Source organism: Bombus huntii, chromosome 2 (genome assembly GCF_024542735.1).
Source record: "Bombus huntii isolate Logan2020A chromosome 2, iyBomHunt1.1, whole genome shotgun sequence".
In the NCBI taxonomy this organism is placed as follows: Eukaryota; Metazoa; Arthropoda; class Insecta; order Hymenoptera; family Apidae; genus Bombus; species Bombus huntii.
In genome coordinates, this window is record NC_066239.1 from 17,442,301 (window position 1) to 17,464,375 (window position 22,075).

Here is a 22,075-nt window from a genome sequence, read left to right on the forward strand (position 1 = left end):
CCGTCATCCACTTCGGTACCCGGCTCGCAGTCGAGCGTCGTTCGTTGTACGGTGCGGTTGTGACGTTCGCGATTCGTCTCGACGCTTTATACGTTCGATATATGTACATATTTGTATATGTGTGACATTGTGCACGCGTTTTCTTTTTTTCTTTGAACTATACATATATACATGAAGTGTTTGTGATAGTGCATAGAGATCATCGGTGTGTGTCGGTTATATTTTTTCGCATAGTGCCAAGGTGGATTAAAGACGTATCTCCTGAGAAAACGAAACGCAAGAAGCAGGAAAGGAGTCACGAGTAGAGGTATTATTTACTGACAGCTTTTTCTATTGACCATTCCCGATTCGTCTGTTGCCAATGGGAGAAATTATTGTTTGCCGCGTCGTTTAACGTGTTCGCGATAGATTTTTGTGTAAACACAAACGCTTCACCGTCGGTTCTCTTCTCGTGAAATGCTAATTGTTCAAAATCGTGATAGTCGGCAATTATACCCGATAACCCGGTTTATTATTTGTTTAACGACGATATAAAATTACAATCTATAAGGGTAACGTTTTGAACAGAAACCGTCAACAAACCGTGTTGATGTTTTCCGTTTTCGAAAATAGTGTCATTAATTTACTTTGTATCGTTTATATACATTGTCACATGGTGGTAATACCATCGTGTAGGAGAACTTATCAACAACCCTGTATCGTGTAACATTAACCTTGATAATTGCTTTCAGTTGCTTTGCTCAGTTCGTTGCCAACTCAAATGGCCGGTAATTATAGAAATGTTAGCAGATTTCAATAGCTTTTCGCGATGCACCGGAAATTACGTGTTCGAAAACGACGTAGTTGCGGGTACATGTCGTCTGGTTAAATCTGATTTTAATCGGCCTGATGTTTTAAACGATAAGACGATCTTTCAACCGTCAGAACATTGCAGCACAGTTTAATCTGTGTCTTTCGGGTTATTTTCGTTTCAATTACGTTTGTCTGTCTTTGAAACATTCCTTAACTTTTTACAAATCATTAAATAAAGTTGTTGATAACGTGCTCGATTTCAAGTCTAATTTTATACTGAAGTATTTCTTAAAACGATGAAAATGATTTAGTTCGTTGAAATGAGAACGAGATCGTAACACGAAAATATGAAGCATTGTGAGGTTAACCGTTAACCTGCGTCTATTAAACTAATTTGAAAGAAGTCAGTGACGAGTTTCGCTCTTTCTCAGTTTAATAAGCAGTACCACTGGCAGCACCTTCGATGCGACACAGCTGCGAAGTAAATTACTGGAAAGAGATACGACGGTAGCGGGAATGGGAGTTAGCTACAAGCGGCGGCGGGGGAGGGGGTAATCGCGAATCAACCGTACATGGCTCATTAAATCATCCAGACAATCGACACGTTTTACTCGCTACTTTCTTCGTCGGTCGGCTTCTTAGATCTGTTACTATGCATTTTTCTTCTTTTACCATGGTATTTCCATATACATTATTTCTTTAACGGCCAATAAACTTATTAGATATACGATTAACTGCGATAACACAAGGAAGAAAATAAATAGAAAGGGAAATGGTGTTTATTTACTATTATACCAATGATGTGTATGTGCTATATATATTTAAATGTTTAAGTATTAAACCTTAATAATATCGATTAACTGCTCGAATTTCTGATAAATTAACTATAGTACTTGTGTCGATATTTAGTACATACTAGACGCTACGATGTAATGGCTCATCGAGCAGTATCGCTTATTAACGTTATTGTTCATTGTAATTTTTTGCTTAAATGTTAATTAACCGAATAAAATGTCAACCATTTATCGATGACACGTGCCTGCGCACATACGCGCGCGCATCACGTAGCCAAGTCGCACGCTACGCTATTGGTTCCCGTCGATAAACCGTAATTTCGTTAATGCGCGGGTTACTGTGGGAAATCCTTTAAGTTGCAGAGTGCAGCACGCGCGTCGGTACTTGACCATGTCGCGATAACGATCACGAGGGAAAAGAATCACGGAGATCGCGTGATTAAGGATCTTAATGGCGATTAAGCGAGATTCGTGATAACTTCCTTCGTGACTTGCCCGTGCACTGCTGTGTCCGGTAATAGGTTCCCTTCCTTCAACCGGACGTATAGGTGTCTTTGAACAGCTGCAACGTTATGCTTGTTTATTTTCCTTTTCACGAATTTCATCTGAGCACACAGCTCAACCGTTTTGTCTCGCCTTCGCATATACCTTCGGATTGTTTGACGAATGGTAGAAACGTTGAAGAAACGTATTCGAAATATCGATCGTCCCCTGTAAATTTTTCTTCCTAGGAACAATAGCTTATGAAAGTGTGTATGTACATACTTACATATTTTTGCATTTGCCGTATAAAATACATGTATTATGTATGTGTATTGTATATTCTATATGTTATGTTTTCATCGTATATACGTGTTATATAAAATATTTGAGAATTTCATTATCATGTAATGAGACACAACCAATTTTCATATTTACATGGAAAAAATTTGAAATTAATCCGAGAATGTGTGTAGAAGCTGTAAGATATTTACTTCCAATAAATTATTATTGTATGTTATATTAGTCCATATGTAACATGAATTAGTATGTAGCATAAATGTGGACCGTATAAGTGCTAAAAATGATGCTGCTGAATATGTCAAGGTTATTTGTATATAACGAATAACTGACCGCTGGACACTTTTATGATTTTTGTGAAATATGTACTTAGTTGCACTAAAAAATATCTTGTAGCTTCTATATCTCATTGCTCTATATCACATTATCAGATTTGTTTCAAACTTTACCTATGTAATTATGATAGTCAGATCTTATTACAGTGTTAGAAATTTTAACATATTTTGTATAATACACATAATATATTTATAAAAGATTTCTACAAGTATTCGAATAATTGCGGGAGCACATTTAGGTTATGTACAACGTCAGATTTGAAGTCTCCGCGTATTTCATAGATCTTTGGGATTTAAAAAGGGCAGTTTAAAATTCTGCTAATTCCTTAATTAAAAATCTATTGAAATGAAGAAAATGATTACTGACATATCCATGGTATTAATCTTGAATGATAAAATTAGCCGAAAATTTAGTGTAACCACAACTAAAGAAATGATCGTAAATTTTTGGCCGGTGATTATTTGCGATCTGTATGTTATTACATCGGGCGATAGAAAACAGGCCATAAAGGCGTCGCGAGTTAAACTGTTGAAAGTTTTCATCGTTTCGTCATATCCGTATATTGCAAATTGATGGAAATGACTGTTCAAATTTGGCTGCGAGTTTTTCACGTACGCCCGCTCCATTATACATCGCTTGTGAAATATATTATCCGTGGAGAATGGTCTGTTAACGGAGTTACATGACTCCATTTTCATGTTACACGAAACATCATCCGGCGTTACAAAGAGCCCGTAATGACACGTGCACGTGTGTGAAATCGCCTCGTATGTCAATGTGGAAATGATGACAACAACGAAATCCTTCGTTTCGATGAAAAATTTTATACTCCACTACGTTTTATTCCTGAACGTTTTCACTCCGGTATTTTAAATTATTCAGTCACTTTCAATTCTGAATTTGCATGTATAGCTGTCATAAACAGTGCTGCGCTTCGTTATTTAATACATATGTACATAATTCGCACATGCGCGAACTTCGTTTCATATAACTGATTTATTATGTGAAAATTACTTGAGGAAGATCCAAATTGCCCTAATGCAAGCCATTAATACTCGTATATATACTGGTACACGAGAGTACATTTATTTTAACATTCTTGTTTACTCGTAATGTTAACATGTTTTGTAAAGATTATGAATCATTTCGAGTTTTGCTAATTTATCATTAACGAGGAGTAACGTGATATCTTGTTTTGGTGTAGTTTTTGTGTGTATTATGAATCATGTGTGAAATTCATAACGGCGAGGTTACAATCTTCACTAAGTTGTTAATTCGATTTGAAGAAAACATAAAGAGATTTCAGATATTTAAATTCGATGAAATTTTTTTCAAATACTTCAAATACTCGGAGAAATCTAGTTTCTTGAAAAGTGACACGAGCCATTTAAATAATCGAGTGACCCATTTAATTCGACAAATCAAATTACCTGTCTCAAATTCCGAACGGTATAGCGTGTTAAAGTCATAAAGGAGTAAATTACACGTGCAAATTATCGCGAGATATACGTTAAATTCCTGATGTCTACGATCTTCGCAGATCATACGCGATATTAGAAAAACAAAAGGAACATCTATATTATCGTCGGCGAGTAGGTATAGGTAAATAAATTGTACAAGTAGCGAGATCTTTTTTAATTTGTTTAATTAATTCAGCTAGTCGATCGTTTATACTTTAATTTCCCTGAATTACCATTCCCTACGGTTGAATTAAATTCATGCATCGCTAATAGGTTATAACGAGTCATTTGTTCGTCGTCCGCCATTATCGATATTTCGATACATCGTTCCACGATACGTCGTCATTTTTAATCGATAATTGAATGCGTTCAACGAAAGTGTTGGACGCAAGAAAGTATTAGCCGCGTGGAAGTAAACTGTTTACCGAAAACAGTATTTTTTTTAAATACAACACACAATTTCCGTACGTGACATTTCGTTCGTGCAACAGCTTTACGTTTGGTTTAAACGAGAGGGCGCGCTGGGCGCACTTACTTTTTCCTATCTCCTTTTTCTCCTTGCTGCTCCATTTTCTCCTCCCGTTCTTTTACTCCCAATTTTTTTGCTCCTACTTTTCTCTCCGTTCTTTGTCGCCTTGCGTTAGAAACACGCCTTGGAGATTAGGATAAATGTTCTCGAAATGGTGACGGAGCATGGTTTACATGGCTCGTAAATCGAACGATAAATTGATCGACCAGATTCATGAAACCGCATACACACGCATCACGGCCGTATAAATAATTTCGAAATCCATATGCGATGCGTAGCTGGAAATTTTTCCGCCCTATGAAAATTGAAAATGGGAGATGGCTTTTATTTTTTTTATTTTTTTCGTACATTAAGCTTACAGTTATTTTCATGAATTTTTCGATAGTTTCCATGTCATACGTGCTCGTACGAGGAATATGAAATGTCGTTGTGAAAGTTGATTGGGAATTTTAAGTTATATAGCACTTCGTATTTTTATACTCGGGACGTTGATTTTATCTTCATACGAATAATCGTATTCCGCGTGTGACAGTGATCGATACAAATTAATTTAACGTCGTTCAGAATCCTTCGCTGATTACTGAAAATTTCTCTTCTTCTCGATGAACATAAATGCACATAACCTGCTGTTTTACGGTCTTCTTTCTGCTACTACGAATTGCTGGCCGGGTTCGGTATGTCGGTCGTGTCTGTGCGACGCGATAGTGTAGTTAATGTATGCGCAATTTTAATCATCCAACTTTTACAGTGGTAACCCATTGAATATTTAAACTGTAATTACCAGCGTAATTTATTATCAATAGAGTATGATCATCTTGGTTTTAGCAAGAATTTTAAGAAATAATTTCCATTGTTGTAAAACTGTAAATTCGGAAAATTTACTTCGGATATTTTATATAGCGGATAAATAAACTGATATGTATAATATACAATTATTTTTGTCCGAATAAATAACAAAAAACTGTATGTTTCTAGTACTTATAATACAGAAAGGAAAAGATCTCAAACCAATAGTTTTAACAGGTAATGTTATATTATACTCGCGGTGAATAAAATTAATTAAAAATTAAACCTGCCCTTCTCCTCTCTTCTTTCTAACGTTTGTATCTCCTCGGACGTCTTATATTTTTTAAAATATCTTATTCATTAAAATCAGAGAATATACATATATATCTCATATAGATATAGAATTATATCGAATATTAAGATCGAACGTTTAAAGATTATCTGTATTTTCGTAAATAGCAAAGAGATTGCGAAATTGAGTAAAAGTGGAGTCGATCGAATTGCTTTCTAAGAGACTTATACATATTCATGTTATCCGTATAATCTTAGCGAGCGATTAAAAACTAGTCCAAAACTTATAATTTCATCGGGAGATTGAAAACTACCTGGTATAGTCTAAACATGTAAATGACTATGTAAGACTAATGATTTGGTTCTAAGAAAAGCAAGAGCGTCACGCGAAATCACGACTTCTCAGGAAGAAGTTTACGAAACACCTTGGTTTTGTTCAAAGTAACGAATCATGTCGTGTTATAATTACAGTTGGCGAAGATCTTGATGCTGAACACCGAGGGAAGACCGTTGGCGTTTCTCCAAGATTCTGAGAATGTTACTGCAAAGATCGAGCCGGGGAATGGATCATGAAATGACCGTGTACAAAGGACATTGCGGACGCGTGTGATTCTTGCGGATTATTTAGCCACAATTAAGATGTACCCCGCGCCGGCGAGACACCCAGCCGCTCCCGTAAGTAATTCTAACAAAAACAAAATACGATTCCATTCGATCGAGTAGAATTTTGTTTATCCGCAGTTCGATTATGCGAACAAAGGAACGATCAGTTTCATCGCGTACATTTACGAATCGATAGGTGAGAGCCTCTGTTAACTCTGTACGATCGTATTCGTTATACGTATAATTCCTATAGCGATAATGATTTCTTTTAATTCAGTATGAATGAAGAAGACTATAGAAACTGTTTTGTTTTTCTATCTGTTCGAACAAGCGAGGTTCTAGTAGAAATAAAATAAGCTCTAATAAAATAAAAGAAAATGGAAATTAAAAAAAAAAAAAAAAAAAAAAAAGGAAAGGAACAAATAAAAGACGCGCCCTTTTGTTTTATTTTCTTTATCATCGTCTTTTTCAAGTTTCACAGACGGCGAGTGAAACATGGTTGTCGCGGTCGAAATTACGAGAGGCGCGGGCGTTACTCTCTCCTGTAACTCGAGATACCGCGAACTTAGCCAATTTTTATTGTGCCCGACGTAGTTTCGCTTTGGAACCGCTAATTTTTGTAATTTTCTTTTCCTCGGGGAAATTTTTATAATGTATGCTTTATGGTGTCGCGGCAAGTATTCCGGCTGGAAGAAGGAATGTTTGCACGAATGTTGACTTGGGTATTGTAAAAAGTTCTACCGTGCAAGAATAATCTAAGTAAACGTTCATTGTGAATTATTTTGGCGATGAGAGTATCCTCGGTGTAGAATTTTAGAAATAGTAGCCTTGTGATTGTTTCCCTTAATATCGGAACATTACCAACCATATAAATTTTGAACGCAGTAAGCTTCTTAAACTTCAGAACCTCTAAGGTATTCGAGTAGCGTAAAATAATCTTGCAGTTCTATGTTTCTTTCAATAATTCTATATTCTATGCAATCTACACGAAATGGATAATATAGCGTATTTCGATACAATTTTTGCCAATAACATTTGTTCTGTTAATTTTTTTATATCAAATAACTTCAACTAATACATAAATACTAAGGATTACCACGGACGCAGTACACGTGCAAAACGACGACAAACCAGGGCAACATGTTGCTAATAGTAAGTGAAAAGTGGGGATCTCGTTGTGTGAATTATGGGTTTCGTGAAATGAAGGAAACGAGGAAAAGGTAGGATTTATCGTACGTACCTGAAATTTATTTTTTCTGCTAGTAAATTGGGAGATTTCTACGATTAATCGCGAATGTGTTACGCGTTTCCTGAAGCGAGGGGGAGAGAAACCAGGAAAGGAAAGATTTACTATATAAACTTGAAATTTCATTTCTTTCTATAATATTGATATCACGATGAACCGGGAGAGAAGCGCCTTAAGTACTTCTACGAGCGAAGAAGAAAAGGCGTCGGTGCTCGTGAGCTTTCAACTTTTCTTTTCAAAGTAGTTACCCCGTCAGTTGCTCTAACACCATCGCGGCGTTGCCGATGGCCTATATTATCCTCTCTCCCCTTTCATGTGCCCACTTATGGGATGCCTTCAATTTTAATTCACCGCTTTGTTCATTGTTTGAACTATTAAGCGTTCGTTCAGGATTCTTCGCGCGGCAAAAGTTTACCGGGTTGATGTTACTTTTCCTGTTGCTAGATTTTATTCATCCGCGACAGTGTATCTCGTTACTTGTGATCTCGGAGCATGAAACAGCCCTGTGTTTTCGAACGTTTCTTCTAAGATGGTTAGCATCTGGGTAGCCACGTGAGGTATCACTCGAATACGGTTGCGTATGTAAATATCCTTGTTTCGTCTGGATTTTCACATTTTTCTCGGTTCGCAGTTAAGCCTTCCTGCAGCCACATCCCCGCACCACCGCCACCGGCACTCGTGTTTTCTCTGTCCCTCTTTCTCTCGCTTCCTCGTTCTCTCCTCTTCTCACACCAGCTCGTTGCAAAGAATAAACCAAATGGCGGTTATGAAGTTTACGGAAGAAAGGATCGGCACGGAATAATATAATTGCAGGGTCATAGCAGAAAAAGCATTCTCCTTTATACGCGCTTTAACCGGTCGCCTTTGCATTTTCATTTTCTTACTGCAAATAATTCCACTATTCAAAGAATGCTTTGGCCTGGCCGCCCTCTTTTTTACTTTTTCACCGCCGTTATAATTTCACGCGTCACATAAGCTCAAAGTCCTTTATGCGAAACGAGACCACCGGAGAATTCGCTGACACAGGAGGCCTCTAGAAATTATAGAGATTATTTATAGAGGGAGAGACAGAGAGAGAGAGAGAGAGAGAGAGAGAGAGAGAGAGAGAGAGAGGACAAGTCAACGTACAACAATTGCCGTTCGTAGAAGCTGCTGGTTGGTGCTGGTGCCGTTGATATGTGGGTACACTTGCCGGTTGTTTGCTTATTGGCGCTAATGTGGCGCCGTTCAAGGGGCACAAAGTGGTTCAATAATTTCCTCATGAGGATTCTTAAAGAGTAAAATCGTTCTTGCAATAATACGCGGTTTATTCTATTCATAGAAGTCGAATGTGTACGCTATGTTGCACAACATTCGATCCGATTGGTATCTGTTCTATCTACCAACTCTTGCCATGCGTAGAGTTCGTTTCATTCTTATTCGATACGTACGTATTTCTTATAAAAAAAAAAGAAATTGATTTAACCGTTTTGCTTTTTTATTACTGGTCTCGTCGGTAGCTAATCTTCGTCGTAATAAATTTATTTTGCCAATTGTGAAAGTTAAATGTTTGACTATAGTCGAATGTTACTGCGTACTCGTTCAATGGAGGATTCAAGTTTAATCCACGAGCTACTGAAATTTATTCTCCTTCGCTGTAAGCTGTCATAACCATATACACATTCTGTATAATAATATAAAAAATGCTTGTATACATTTATTAAAAATTGAAAGTTCTTCGGAATAGTTGTAGAAATTAATTATACACCGTATGGAGGATAAAATAGAAACTATTTGTTCATCGAAGAACTAATTTCGTCGTAAAGTAATAGAAGAATTGTCGTTAAGTAGATAGAACGATAATTAAAATTAATCGGTTAAGTTACATCGATACTAACTCTCTGTCGACAAACGGAGAATTTAATCCGCCAGTTCTTCCAAATTTGTATTTATATGGAAGATAATTTCATACAATCGATCCAACGAATGCTTGTCCAAAGTATTAAAAGTATTATGGATGAGTATCCCGGAGAATGTTAAGCTGAGAAAAGTTTAAAGATTTAACGTAAGACTGCATATACATTTACAAATATGTACATGTAGAGAGTTTTACGGTCGGGGTGTTCACTTATCCGCTGTTTAGAGGCGGAGAAATTGATTTTGAATTTACCATCGCGAATGATAGATGGTCTGCAGTCATAATAGAAGCGAACACTATCCTAAGCGCTAAGAACTGACCCATTCTCTACACTTGGCAACCAAATAAATGATGGGACGGCTACGACCATTGTGCTCGTAAACTATGTAACTTGAGCCTTTACGAAGAAGAGATAGATAATAAAAGCAGGAGTTGCTCGATGGAACATTGTTGTTCGCTCGTTACTTTGCCAAATCGTAGATGACACACGATTGAAGTCATTCGTAAAGATTATTGAAAATGTAGGTTACAAGAAAGAAAGAACGATACACGCGTTGCAAAGTATTCTTATTGAAAAAATTCTATACATACAATGGACAAAATTTCACGAAGCGAATTGAGAAACTTAGCGAAGAAAGCGGTCGCAAGACAAAATGGTGAGTTAACTAAATTGTGTCGGAAGTTTTGGTTTTAGCGTTTTGGTATTAATTATGTTTGCATTGATAATTATTAAATTGCGAATGTTTATTCATTAATAAAAAATTTAAAATTGCAAAATTGTACAGAATTCACATAATACGTAAATTATTACTCGTCTTATGATATTTATTTAATCAATTTAATATTTAATTGATAGATAAAAATCTAACAATTCTAATAATTCTTCAAAAATGTTCTTCCTCTTATATTTAGAAAATAAATAAAAATTCCGTAATGATTCAACTATCCAACTAGGAAGAACGCTTACGTTTACGATTATCGTCATCGCCACGTTTCATTAAACATCTGGAAGTAATTGTACGTATCTTGATAGATAAGTTCAAGCGTGTTGGTAGGTTCTGCTCTTACCACTGTCAAACGGATGGTGATAATAGAAACAATAACTGGCACGGTAATGACTGTTATCCTTGATTGTCTAGTAGCGTGTCCTACAGAGGAAGTAAAGAACTTAATCAACCTACTGTGCATGAATGTGTTGATTTCAGGCATACCATTCATACGTACACTATTGTCCATAAGTCGTAAGACGTTTAATACAGTTATACAGGGTGGTTGGTAACTGGTGGTACAAGCGGAAAGGGGGTGATTCTACGCGAAAAAAGAAGTCGAAAATATAGAATAAAAATTGTTCGTTTGAGGCTTTGTTTTCGAGAAAATCGACTTTGAATTTTCGCTCGGTACGCGTCTCGTTATAACGGATCTCACTGTAGATTTTTAAAAACATTAAAAAAAAAAATTAGAAAAAAAAGTTTTTATTCTATATTTTCGACTTGTTTTTTCGCGTAGAATCACCCCCTGTATACGTATAAACGAATATTATTACACGTAATTATAAAATTGTCTTGATTTATGACCAAGATTGTACTTATCTTAATTTTGTTTTCTCTTCACCAAGTTGTATAAATCTACCACTTGATAAATATCCCATTTTCCGCATGTAGTTCAATCTTCGAAAATAAAACTAGAAAATATTAAAGGTAAATTATACAAAATTGTTTCCAACTTCGTATTGTGTTCTCTCTTTTTACGTTGATAATTATCCAATTGCGTTTTGCAATTATGTGAAATGTACTGCAATGATATACGGTATAATTGCATTGTGGTTGGAACTTGTAACATCTACGCGGAACGAACGTTTGATCGATCAACGATATGTACATATTTATTACGCAAAAAAGAAGGAGAAAACAGGATGCGAAAAGAAATGTCACGTTAACGAAAAGTTGCAGCCTCCTTGCAAATGTATCACGCTGATATATAGATTTTAGCAAAGGATAACAAAGGACAAAGGGACGCGCTTTGTTTCTTCCTCTCTTTCTTCTCTTTCAGTCTTTCCCTACCACTTCACCTTCCCCCCCCCCCCCCCCTTCTTCTCTCACTCTATCTAACGTTCGCTTATTCATTCGTATTCCATCTGCATACACAATCTTGTGAATCGTTTATGCTGTTTGTACGTGGGACTTGACGGTTTTTCGATGTCTTCTCTTATTTTAAAGTATTTAAGTTATAATCACGTTGAATCTACGAAGCACGAAAAAAAACAGATACCCACGGAATCGCATAAATATTTTCAAAATCTTTGCCGAATACCGTGTATCTTCTTCAAGTTTCCCGTTGAACCAGTGTCTCTCAACCTTTTTCGAATCGTGACTTTTGTAACAACCAATTACGATCCTAACTGCGTACATTTGCATAACCTGTTATTACCTGTAATTAACCGAATACTCAATGAAACATTAGCTGTGTGTATTTTTGCGTCTGATCAATCGGTTGTAAAAACGTGATTATATCCGCTAAATTTTACAATATTTCTGTTCGTTTATGCACAATCAGTTTATGGAATATCGAGCAAATGTATTGTAATAGAATCGCGTTGAAATCGTTGCGACAAAATTTCATACGAAAATACGTAATACGAGTTAGAAATAACCGCGACTACCTTTAAAAAAATATTTTGCAATCCTCTGGCAAGTCGCGATTCGCACGTTGCGATTGCAAAACTCTCACTTATTAAAGATTACTAGATATTAAGGATTCAAGTATTACGATCACCGAGAGAATACTGGAACGTAGCGGTAGCGATAAAATTTTCTATAAAAATAAGGGTAATTAAAAATGACCGTAATCACGTTGCGAGTAGCGACTTTTAAATTAAGATTCGCAGCATTAGACGTTAACGTACAATCATATACAGGGTCATTGGTAACAGGTGGTACAAGCGGAAAGGGGGTGATTCTACGCGAAAAAAGAAGTCGAAAATATAGAATAAAAATTTTTCGTATGAGGCTTTGTTTTCGAGAAAATCGATTTTGAATTTTCGCTCGGTACGCGTGCACTTTATCGCGTCTCGTTATAACGGATCTCACTGTAGATTTAAAAAAAAAAGAAAAAAAGAAAAAAATTTTTATTCTATATTTTCGACTTCTTTTTTCGCGTAGAATCACCCCCTTTCCGCTTGTACCACCAGTTACCAACCACCCTGTATATTCATTATCGACAGGAATGTGTAAACGAAGGTAAAAATTGGAAAGATTTCCGTTTTTAATCGAACGTCGTTTACCGTTAAGATGGTGCTCGAAAATCGTGTCGGTCCACAATGCATCCGGATAGAAAAGCGAAATTGCAACATAAAAATGATTCTCCACCGCGAGTTTTTTCAGTGCGTCCACGACGATGGGGGTTGGGATTGGGGGTGGGGGTGGGGGGCGACACTGGTATACGCCGATGACAATCGCTGATCAAATTGCACGACGACTAATTGTTCGTCGAGTCGTCCCATCCGAATTGAAACGAGGAGCGAAAATTGAAATGCTCGCCGGAGGGTCACTTGATTCTGAAATAGAAAAAGTCATACTAGACGGCCGATTGGTAACAATGGATGCCAATGACGAATTTATACTTTGGAGATGCGTTCGCGGAAGAGGCAGATGCAGATGCGGTTTTCCCCGTTGAATAGCGTTTCTGCCATGTACAATGACTTAGGAAAATATCTCAACTTGTACTATAAAAAAACTTTCGCGTGTACATACGTTGTGCTTGTTGTATGAAACATTTTCGAATTTCTTTGACGCTGTAACGAGATTCGACTGTCGCGATCGTATTGGTGAATAAATAAATTGAAGATCGATCTGAAACATCAATTTAAACGTATATTTAGTAAAGAAGAAAAAAAAAAAACGTATAACGAGCATTGGAGATGGTCCCGTTGGATATTGAAGTTTATTAATGTAATGGATAATTGAGTTTTTAAATAATTTTATGATCTTTCGCTCTGCGAAATATACCATACACTTGCGTTAAATATCTTGTACCTTCTACGTACATTTCCAGATTCGTTTCAAACTTTGCCAATATAACCGTGATAATCGTGTCTCGTTACAACGTTGATGAAATCTCGAAATGCTTCGCGTAACACGCGTAATATATTCATAAAAAGTTTTTATAGATGTTGAAATACTTTGGCGAATCAGTGTGGATATATGTCAGCTCTGCTGTACTTCGAATTACAGAAGCAGTCTCGTAATTTCGTTGGATCTCATCGAGAAAATTGCCACGAATAGTTACGATATCCTTACAATCTCTAAATGCCTTTGTTTCTCGCCTTAACGTTTAACATCGTTATATAACGTGAACTCGTTCTTCCAGGCGATAAAAATGCTTGGAGATTTCGAGTCGGTTTTCGTCCACGTGTTTTACCACCACTCGTCTTAAAGTAATGGAAAAGTTCCAAAGTTTTTGCGTATATGCTTTCGAGTCACCGTCGTGAACAAGTCGGAGAATTCTTCTGTCTTGACGTTAGAGGAATTTGGTAATTCAGTTTTTATACATACGGATCACGATTGATGGCGATACATTTTGGAACGTTATATCTCGCGATACGGCGCACATACTTTTTACGAAATATACACACGCCTTTTATATATGTTATCAAACAAATTTTTCGGTATTTCTGGCTCGATGCATCTGGCAATTTAGTATTTTTGTACACATATCCGGCACGGTACTCGTGTATTTACACGCTTCCATCTTTATTTAATACGTAAATAGCGGGATTTTTAACAGAATCAGATATGTGCGTGTATTTTCCGGTTTATTTGATCCTAAAAAACATTATTTCTTGTCGAGTAAAAAATTGTATTGTTTTTACAAGCGTTGGGTATTTAAACGTGAAAGTAGGAACGTGATGTGTGTTATGTTAATAACAGTTAACAGACAATTGGATGAATTTCCCGTAATAATTTTTGCGCTCGAATTATTTACGATAATATCGTTATCGGCGTGCGTGTACGTGGATATTATCGTTTGTAAACAGTTCGTTTTCGTATTCTATAGCTGCCAGTTGTTTATCATAATTGAAATTAAAAAGGTTTATAGGAAACGTATTGTTGCGAGTCCCGTGAATTTTATGTGCTCCTCTTTTCGCACGGCAAACAACGCGCAGGCTGTGTATACGCGTGCATATCCTTCGCTCGAAAATACGAACAAAAACGATCTGCTGGTCGATGAAAAGCGCTTGGAGTGATTAATCGCGAGGATTAATTAATCGCAGAGGGAGCAAGAAACCGCATGGTTTCGCTGATTAATCCGTCGCTGGCCTGGTGGATACGGTGCACGACGACGTTTCGTGAAATCGTAATCAGACGAATGGTCTTTTTCATCGTCGAATGATGGACTACGATACACGTTCAGAGGATTTCTGCTCCTGTCTTATTATTCTATTCTTCGTTCTATATTACAGCTGTACATAGAATATAACTGTGCATAAAGTAAGTTTTATTTTCATTCCTCCTGCCAAGGAAAGAGAACGAAAAAAAAAAAAAAAAGGAATAATGGTCGTTCAAAAATACGTAGGAAATATAATTCATAAAATTTTAACAAATTCCCTGGTGGAATGTAATTCACGAAAGTTTCATTCTCGTGGTTAAAAGCGTTCGTTGAAAATCGTCCCGCAGTGTAGATTCGATCTCGATTGAAAAAAGACGCGACTTACTTAGGTTGTCTGTACGCGTGTATATGTAGAGAAGTGGAAGGAAAGAAAGCCGTTTTCGGGTTGCAACCCTCGTAATTGGTGGGTTTCAGCGACATAATTCTTGGCCCCGAGGCATATCGCAGGCCTATGGGCTTTAAGCCTTCGTCGACGGGTCCATTGGGGTGGTTGCCCACCTCTTCTCATATACACATCGTCCTCTTTCTCGTTGTGTACACGGGGGTGCGGCTCGGGCTTTACCCGACTGTTGGGATCTGCTAGGCTCCGGAGTTTGAGGGTAAGAACGGTATGACAAGCATTTGATGAGGGGACCAACGCCACCCACTGAAATCCCAACGAGTGGTTCTCATTTTGGGTTACTCTTGCAACGATTATCCGCTATAGAAGCCGACCATCTCGTTATGAAGACGCGATAATTGGTAGTTCTGTCTAGTAATAATATACAAAAGACTTGACTATCGTCCAAAGAAAAGAATATCGTCGAGGAAGGAGCGTTGAAAAAATGTATCACGTAGCTTCACGTAAACAATATTACGATCGTCGATCTTCTTCTGAAAACTATAACCAATAATCGTAATTAGCCAAAAATATCTTATTGTTTGTTATCGTTTACGTATCTGATTCTCTTTCGGAGCAAAGTAAATTCCTTGATATCGTTAACGATAAATAAACAAGACAACAATAAGAACACTTTGATTTAAAGCGAGCATAGTTTGTGGCTTGAAAACATAGAATGGCGGCGAGTCAGCGGGATTTTCTGCCTGCAGCCCATTTATACGCTATTGTGCAGTCGGTGTGCGTTTTTCCTTGGTGACGGACGTGCGGTCGAAGAATGTAACGTGGCCGGGGAAGATTGATCACCACTGCCAACTGTGTCGAGAACGTCGCAACACTCTTGCCACACCGGGGAGTCACGGAGTGTCCTCACCAGTGATTCTCACCGGACCTCCAGTTCACCTACCGGCCACTAGACATTGGGCTAAGAAAGTTGAGAATCTCTGGATGGTTCTTGTCCAACATTTACATTTACATGTCGAACGAGGTTCGACCCTCGGCTATCCTCGTTAAAGCACAGAAGGGCAGGAGAGAAGGGCATGGTCAGAAATATACGTACACATATGCACGTATATTCATATGTACTTACGCCCATAGAATGGCCGTCAGTGTCATCCGCATGATTGTCGGTGCAGCGAATGATGTGTATCGATCAAAAGACCAATTCTCTACAAATATACGAGTTAGTCTTCTTAGAAAATCCAAGACGTTGCAACGTTAAAATATTTTACTATGCTATGTCGTTTATTTTGATAATTGGTAACTGATACTGTGGTCAAATATTGGCCATCGATAGGCTGTAGAAGTTGATACATTTATGGGAAATTTAGAGATTCAAATCCGAAGCAAAACTTTTATCCAAATATTCGTAGAATCATTCAAATCTAAAAGAAAAATGCATCGTTGTTATTGATCAGAGATTTTATGAAAAATTACGAATTAGTTAGTTCGATCACCTTTGGCAGTTCTGACGTTAGCGATTTGTAACCTGGGGATTTTAACGATGCATAATACGTACCATACGAGAATAATACGTAAAAATATACAGGATAATATTGGTTATATAATACTTAATAGATGAAACAAATTTGTATTCAATTTCCATTTGTTTATTTGTAATCGTAAAAATATAAATTTTCATAAATATTCTCTATCTATTCGTTTGATTGTTTTAAAGTCTACGTTATTTATCGTTAAGAAATTAATATTTCGCTGTTCGTGCCGGTTTTGAAGGACTAGTTTTCGTATTTATATTCGAATAGGTTTGAAAACAGATAGATAACGCACTAGTCTCCCGTATGGTCAGGACGATTATTGCTCTGAAATAGAGGTGTGTAAAGTAGAGGAAAAGATCGATACAAAAGTACATGTTTGCTGCGGGTTCGTGTAAAGGTATATACTCCCACGGCGTAGCCTGGAGTCAGATGCACGAACGGAAAGGTTAAAATAGAAAAAAAATGCCATCGTTCTCGTAGAGTAGACGATAAACGTTTCATCCCTTGCGTGACGAAGGCGTTTTACTTCGATATCACCCACGTGGTCAATCTTGATACAACGAGCTTTTTGGCGGATTCAATGGACGTCTACTTCGACGATTTCTCGGTCTCGTTGCTGAAACCCTATGTTTCAGCGTTCTTTTTGCCTTTCTTATTCTTAGTTAAAATGATCTATCTACCGTTTCAAAGAAAAAAAAAAAAAAAAAAATAAAACAAACAAACGAAGTTTTATCATTTATCTTTATTCGGTATAAAAATTGTTTCATTTTCCTCGTGCCATCTTTATTTTCCTGCTTGAATTAAAAATATCTAGTCGTTATCTCGTAACAAACTGTATAACGTAAGTCCGCTTTCAAAGTTTACAAACCACGGTGAGAATTTCAAATATTTCAACGCATGCTGAAATGCGAAAACTACAGGGAGAACGGTATTGCTATATCGTTACATACGATATTTTAATGTAAGATGTAATTAAGAAGTCCGATCACGTTAATTCTTTTAATATAATCCTATACGCAGAAGAATATCTGATTAAAAAATGTACATTTCTAGATTCATAGATATTCAGTTTTCTATATTACCATTTTTTTTAACCTACGATTCTAGAATTTATTTCTTTTCAATTTCCATTTATGCACGTGTATCGCCGAATCGTTGATCGATACTACATATTCATTAATTTCGATCGCAACGGCCAATCCGGCATTAAACTTAAGCCGGCCGACTCTCCTCTTTACAAAGGGCCCACACGCCCGTATTTTTACGCCGGTTCACTGTATCGACGAGTACGTTTCCACAGACGATAAATCTTGTTTTAGTCGCGCGTAGGTTAAGGGGAACTAGCAACAGCAACACCCAGGGGTGACTATAGCATTGTGCTCGGCCAACGATGCTAGTCGTACCATACATACACCGACAGAACTGTATACGTGTGTCGTGTGGACGCGTGTGTGCCGCTACACACAACCCTATTAAGAACAACACTGTGTGTGCCGCTGTGGCTCTGTCGTTGGATCACGTCGCCCTGGGTCTGCGGGAAGCGAGGTTATATTCCGCCGGTCCTCTACTCCGCTGCATTGTGCGCACTGCCATGAAACGTCTAACCTATAATAATCATACCGATATACAAGACGAGCTCCGTGATGCTCGTCCCTCGTACATGCTGCACACGGCTGTTTCGCGTGTGTACATGTGCGACCTGAGCGGTAACGCGGCCGTCAATCCGCCATTGCGACATGGACGTGAGGTTACGCGCGTGAACGAGTGAAGCGAGCTTCAACTCTCTCGTCTCTCTTGGCCTCGTCTCTCTGCCACCCAGAATGCATCACGGGTCTTGCAAGAAATGGTAGCAAAAGCCGGCTTAACGTTCGATTGCTTGCATATCTTCGATGGATTCTCCAAGGTTTGTTGGAATAGTTCCAGTAATACAGTTCGTTAATGGACGAGGAAGAGGCATTCGCGTTCGAACTCGAGGCTTAGGTTCATTGTCGAGACTTTTCATCGATACGATATCTTGCTTGGATGGGTTATCTAGTCGTATATGTATCTTGGAATCTGACGTTTCACAGTGTTCGTTATTCTTAAACCGTAACTGGTAAGGCGAGGTCCTGTGAAACTCCTGGAACTTTTCGAATTTTCTCGTAATTTGCAAAGTACAGGTTTTGCGGTGTTGTATCGTTAACCGGTGTATAGCTTAATGGCTATCGATGTATTCGTAAGCCACAGTACCAGCTTTTGTAAACTTCTGAACATTTATGTCCACGTGATAAAGCGAGTATCATAGGTTTGATGGAAGTTATGATGCGAGGTACATGCATATTGTACCTATCGTCTATTAATTGCGTATAAAGCGTTCGTTAGAAGATTCTACCGCGGATATTGGTCGCTGAATCGACGCTTTCACGCCAGCCTACGTATACGCGACATTGGCGATTTATCAATTAACTAGATGTATTCGTTTTTGCCAGAATCATTCTCAAATTTTAGCGCATTATGGCTTCTTCACAAAACTGCTCGCAAACGTATTTCTGCTATTAATAACTAATTAAAAAATGAATAAAAGAGAAAGAAAGAGAAGCACAGTTTTCTTCATAGACGAAACAGAGGAGTTGTTCTGAAGAGGTTAACGACACGTTGAGATTATTTTCCACAAAGCAGTAGTTATGTAGAAACCTTTAATAGTTTTAACCACGAGAGCTCTTTACCTGTAACAGCTTTAAGAATTTGGGCGATTTTTATAAAACTCTTCGTTGTTTTAAATATGGATGCAACGAATGGGTATAGCTACATCGGATCATTTCTGTAATTAATTAAAAGGAACTAGGACTTTCTTTCATTCTTCGATTGCTTTTATTTGTCCGGATATAAACGAGAAGTGTTCTCGCAATTAACGCGTTTTTATTTCTGTTTACTGTACAACGTTCTCGTTTACCCAGCATTGTTTACCATTCAGAGCAATTTACAAACGTATACAATTTGAGCGTAGCTCACCTACGCCACTGTTACAATTACAAGTCTCGTTTAATCGATAACTTTGCCAATAAGGAGACGTCAGTCAATTCACTGCTGTTAATGGACCGCTCGCTGTGTGCCGAAAACTACTGATATGTATTTACACTGCACGTGACAGTATTAAACCATACAAATCTTCGTGGCAAGCGCAATTCCAAGTACGGTAATAAAAAAAAAAAAAGAAAAAGAAGAAGAAGAAGAAGGAACAACGCTTATAATTCATCGCGTAATTTAACGCGTAGATGCGAGAAAAAATTATGTAAAATGTGTTACCCCTTTTTATCAGTTACTCGCTATCGCAACGAAGATTTACGTATTCTAACTGCGCACCTCTGAACGGCAGGAATTTCACCACGTGTTCTCCCTCTCTCCCTTTCACCTTGGTCTTCTTCTACGAGCAGTCTCCCTCCTGCTCATCCACCCTCTAAATTCAGTCTAGGTTCCCCTTACAAAGCGTGCCGGTATTTGTTAGCACATTTTATGTCTCGACATTGATTGAGCATACGTTTTCCTTCAAGCCGTTTCGCAGGCAGACATTTCAAAATGTGTTCCGTTTTATTATAACGAAGTTGCCTTCTTTTTCCCTCTGTGAAACGTATCCTAAAATAAATTGTTTACATAGAAATAGAACGGCGATGATCGAACAAGGTTTCAAGATAACTTGTTATATTATAACGTGTTATAATATTTATATTCTTGGAAATTGAGGTCGATCGCCGCTACTTATTTCAGTATAGACGATTATCTCGGAAAACATTTTTTTTGTATTTTACAATGATTTACATTATATAGGTATAATTTTTAGTTTCTTATTCTCCTTGATAAAATAATCTCTTTGGAACGATTACAGAGAGTGATATTATGATTCGATATGGTAGGCTTTCCTCTCCAATTCTTACTTCCATTCGCAGTCTCAAACACGACCAGCTAGTATCATTTCACAAATCGCTTATATTATCTTCCCGACAATGCAATTCTATTCGCATACATAAAATCACGGAAAGAAATTACCCATAACTCGGAAATTATTTACGACTCCTTATGACCCTACTTTCTGCCAGATTTACGCGTTCGATATCGTCAAACGTTTATTTTCATTTTAGAGAATTTCCTTTCAACTAACGCGATGAAATATCATTTCAAAAACGAAAAAAGAAGAAAAAAGATAAAGTAGGGAAGAGGAAACGAGTAGGACAAGAGAAAAGGGAGTCTCGATTCTTTTTCGACCGTTATCTTAAACTTTCTCAAATCCCACGTAACTAGCCACTTTGATCCTCGTTTCCTTTATTTATCGTTTTATTGATGAACCACGTGTGTAATTCAAAGACGCGCTAGGTGCTTCGAATGGCCTGGCCTGTTATTCGTATCGGTATACATTGACTATGTGGCCGTGTACGTATAGAAAAGTTGCGCTTATTCGTCAGTGTTCACTGCATATCGATACATCGATGTTTATTCAAGTGCAGCTACATCGGCTTCGTACGTCTGACTTTCAACAGCCTCGGAACACGATTTGAATAATTCCCAATAGCGTTGCCTCATCCAATTAGAATCCTTTCCGCGATATAAAATAAGGGAACCGAGGAGCAAATTCGCGCGAATAAGATGAAATAATGAAAAACAAATTTCAGCATAGCCCCTCCCATCCTATTTCCATATAGATCTGTAGATGTTGAGGCGAACTTTTTTCGGCTGCGGTAACTCGAATCCTTCCAGGTTCGTTTTTCATCGTTAATCTCTTATTTCGTGATATTTTTTGTAGACACGAATATTGTCGAATATATCCGGTCAATTCATAAATTCGTGTATCTCTTGTAAGACTCATTCTACGAAGGAATTATGTGGTAGATCGGAACAAATCGTGAAATTTCCTATTTCTTTATGAATTTTTTATACCTAGAAACGCACACGAACTTGTAAATACGTGCAGTGTATTAACACTGTACATAAACTATACGCAATGAATCTCGCTTTATGAACAAGATCGATTTGAAATTAAGATTAAAACACTCCGCATTCGTTACGACTCAAGCACGTTGTATCCACTCTGAGTCTACAGTTTCTAATTGTAATGCCTATTTTTACGAAGTATAATCTACATAATGGAGATGCGATAAGAGGAAAGACAAGATTTATATTTTATAAAGCGGAAGGTTAAAACAAGCTTCTGGAAACTTTATAATCGTAGAATTTGACACTCTTTTAATGCTACACTTGCGCATTTTTAATACGTACTTTGGTACGATGACTACGTAGGAAAAAAGACTGAAAGAAAGTCTTTTTTTCAATTTC

At 37.5% G+C, this 22,075-nt stretch overlaps 1 protein-coding gene across 11 annotated transcripts in view; it reads left to right on the forward strand.

The window, feature by feature from the left end:
• LOC126874448 (protein groucho) overlaps positions 1-22,075 on the forward strand; it is a 111,908-nt gene continuing 89,833 nt past the window's right edge. For 4 of the 11 annotated variants that reach the window (XM_050636615.1, XM_050636537.1, XM_050636594.1 and 1 more), the window contains exons 1-2: positions 3-307; positions 6,240-6,443. In XM_050636615.1, coding sequence (XP_050492572.1) covers positions 6,408-6,443 — 36 coding nt within the window. In that variant the 5' untranslated portion in view covers positions 3-307; positions 6,240-6,407. Of the gene's footprint in view, positions 308-6,239; positions 6,444-22,075 lie in introns of all 11 variants that reach the window. The other 7 variants (XM_050636557.1, XM_050636604.1, XM_050636547.1 and 4 more) reach the window with 4 other exon arrangements.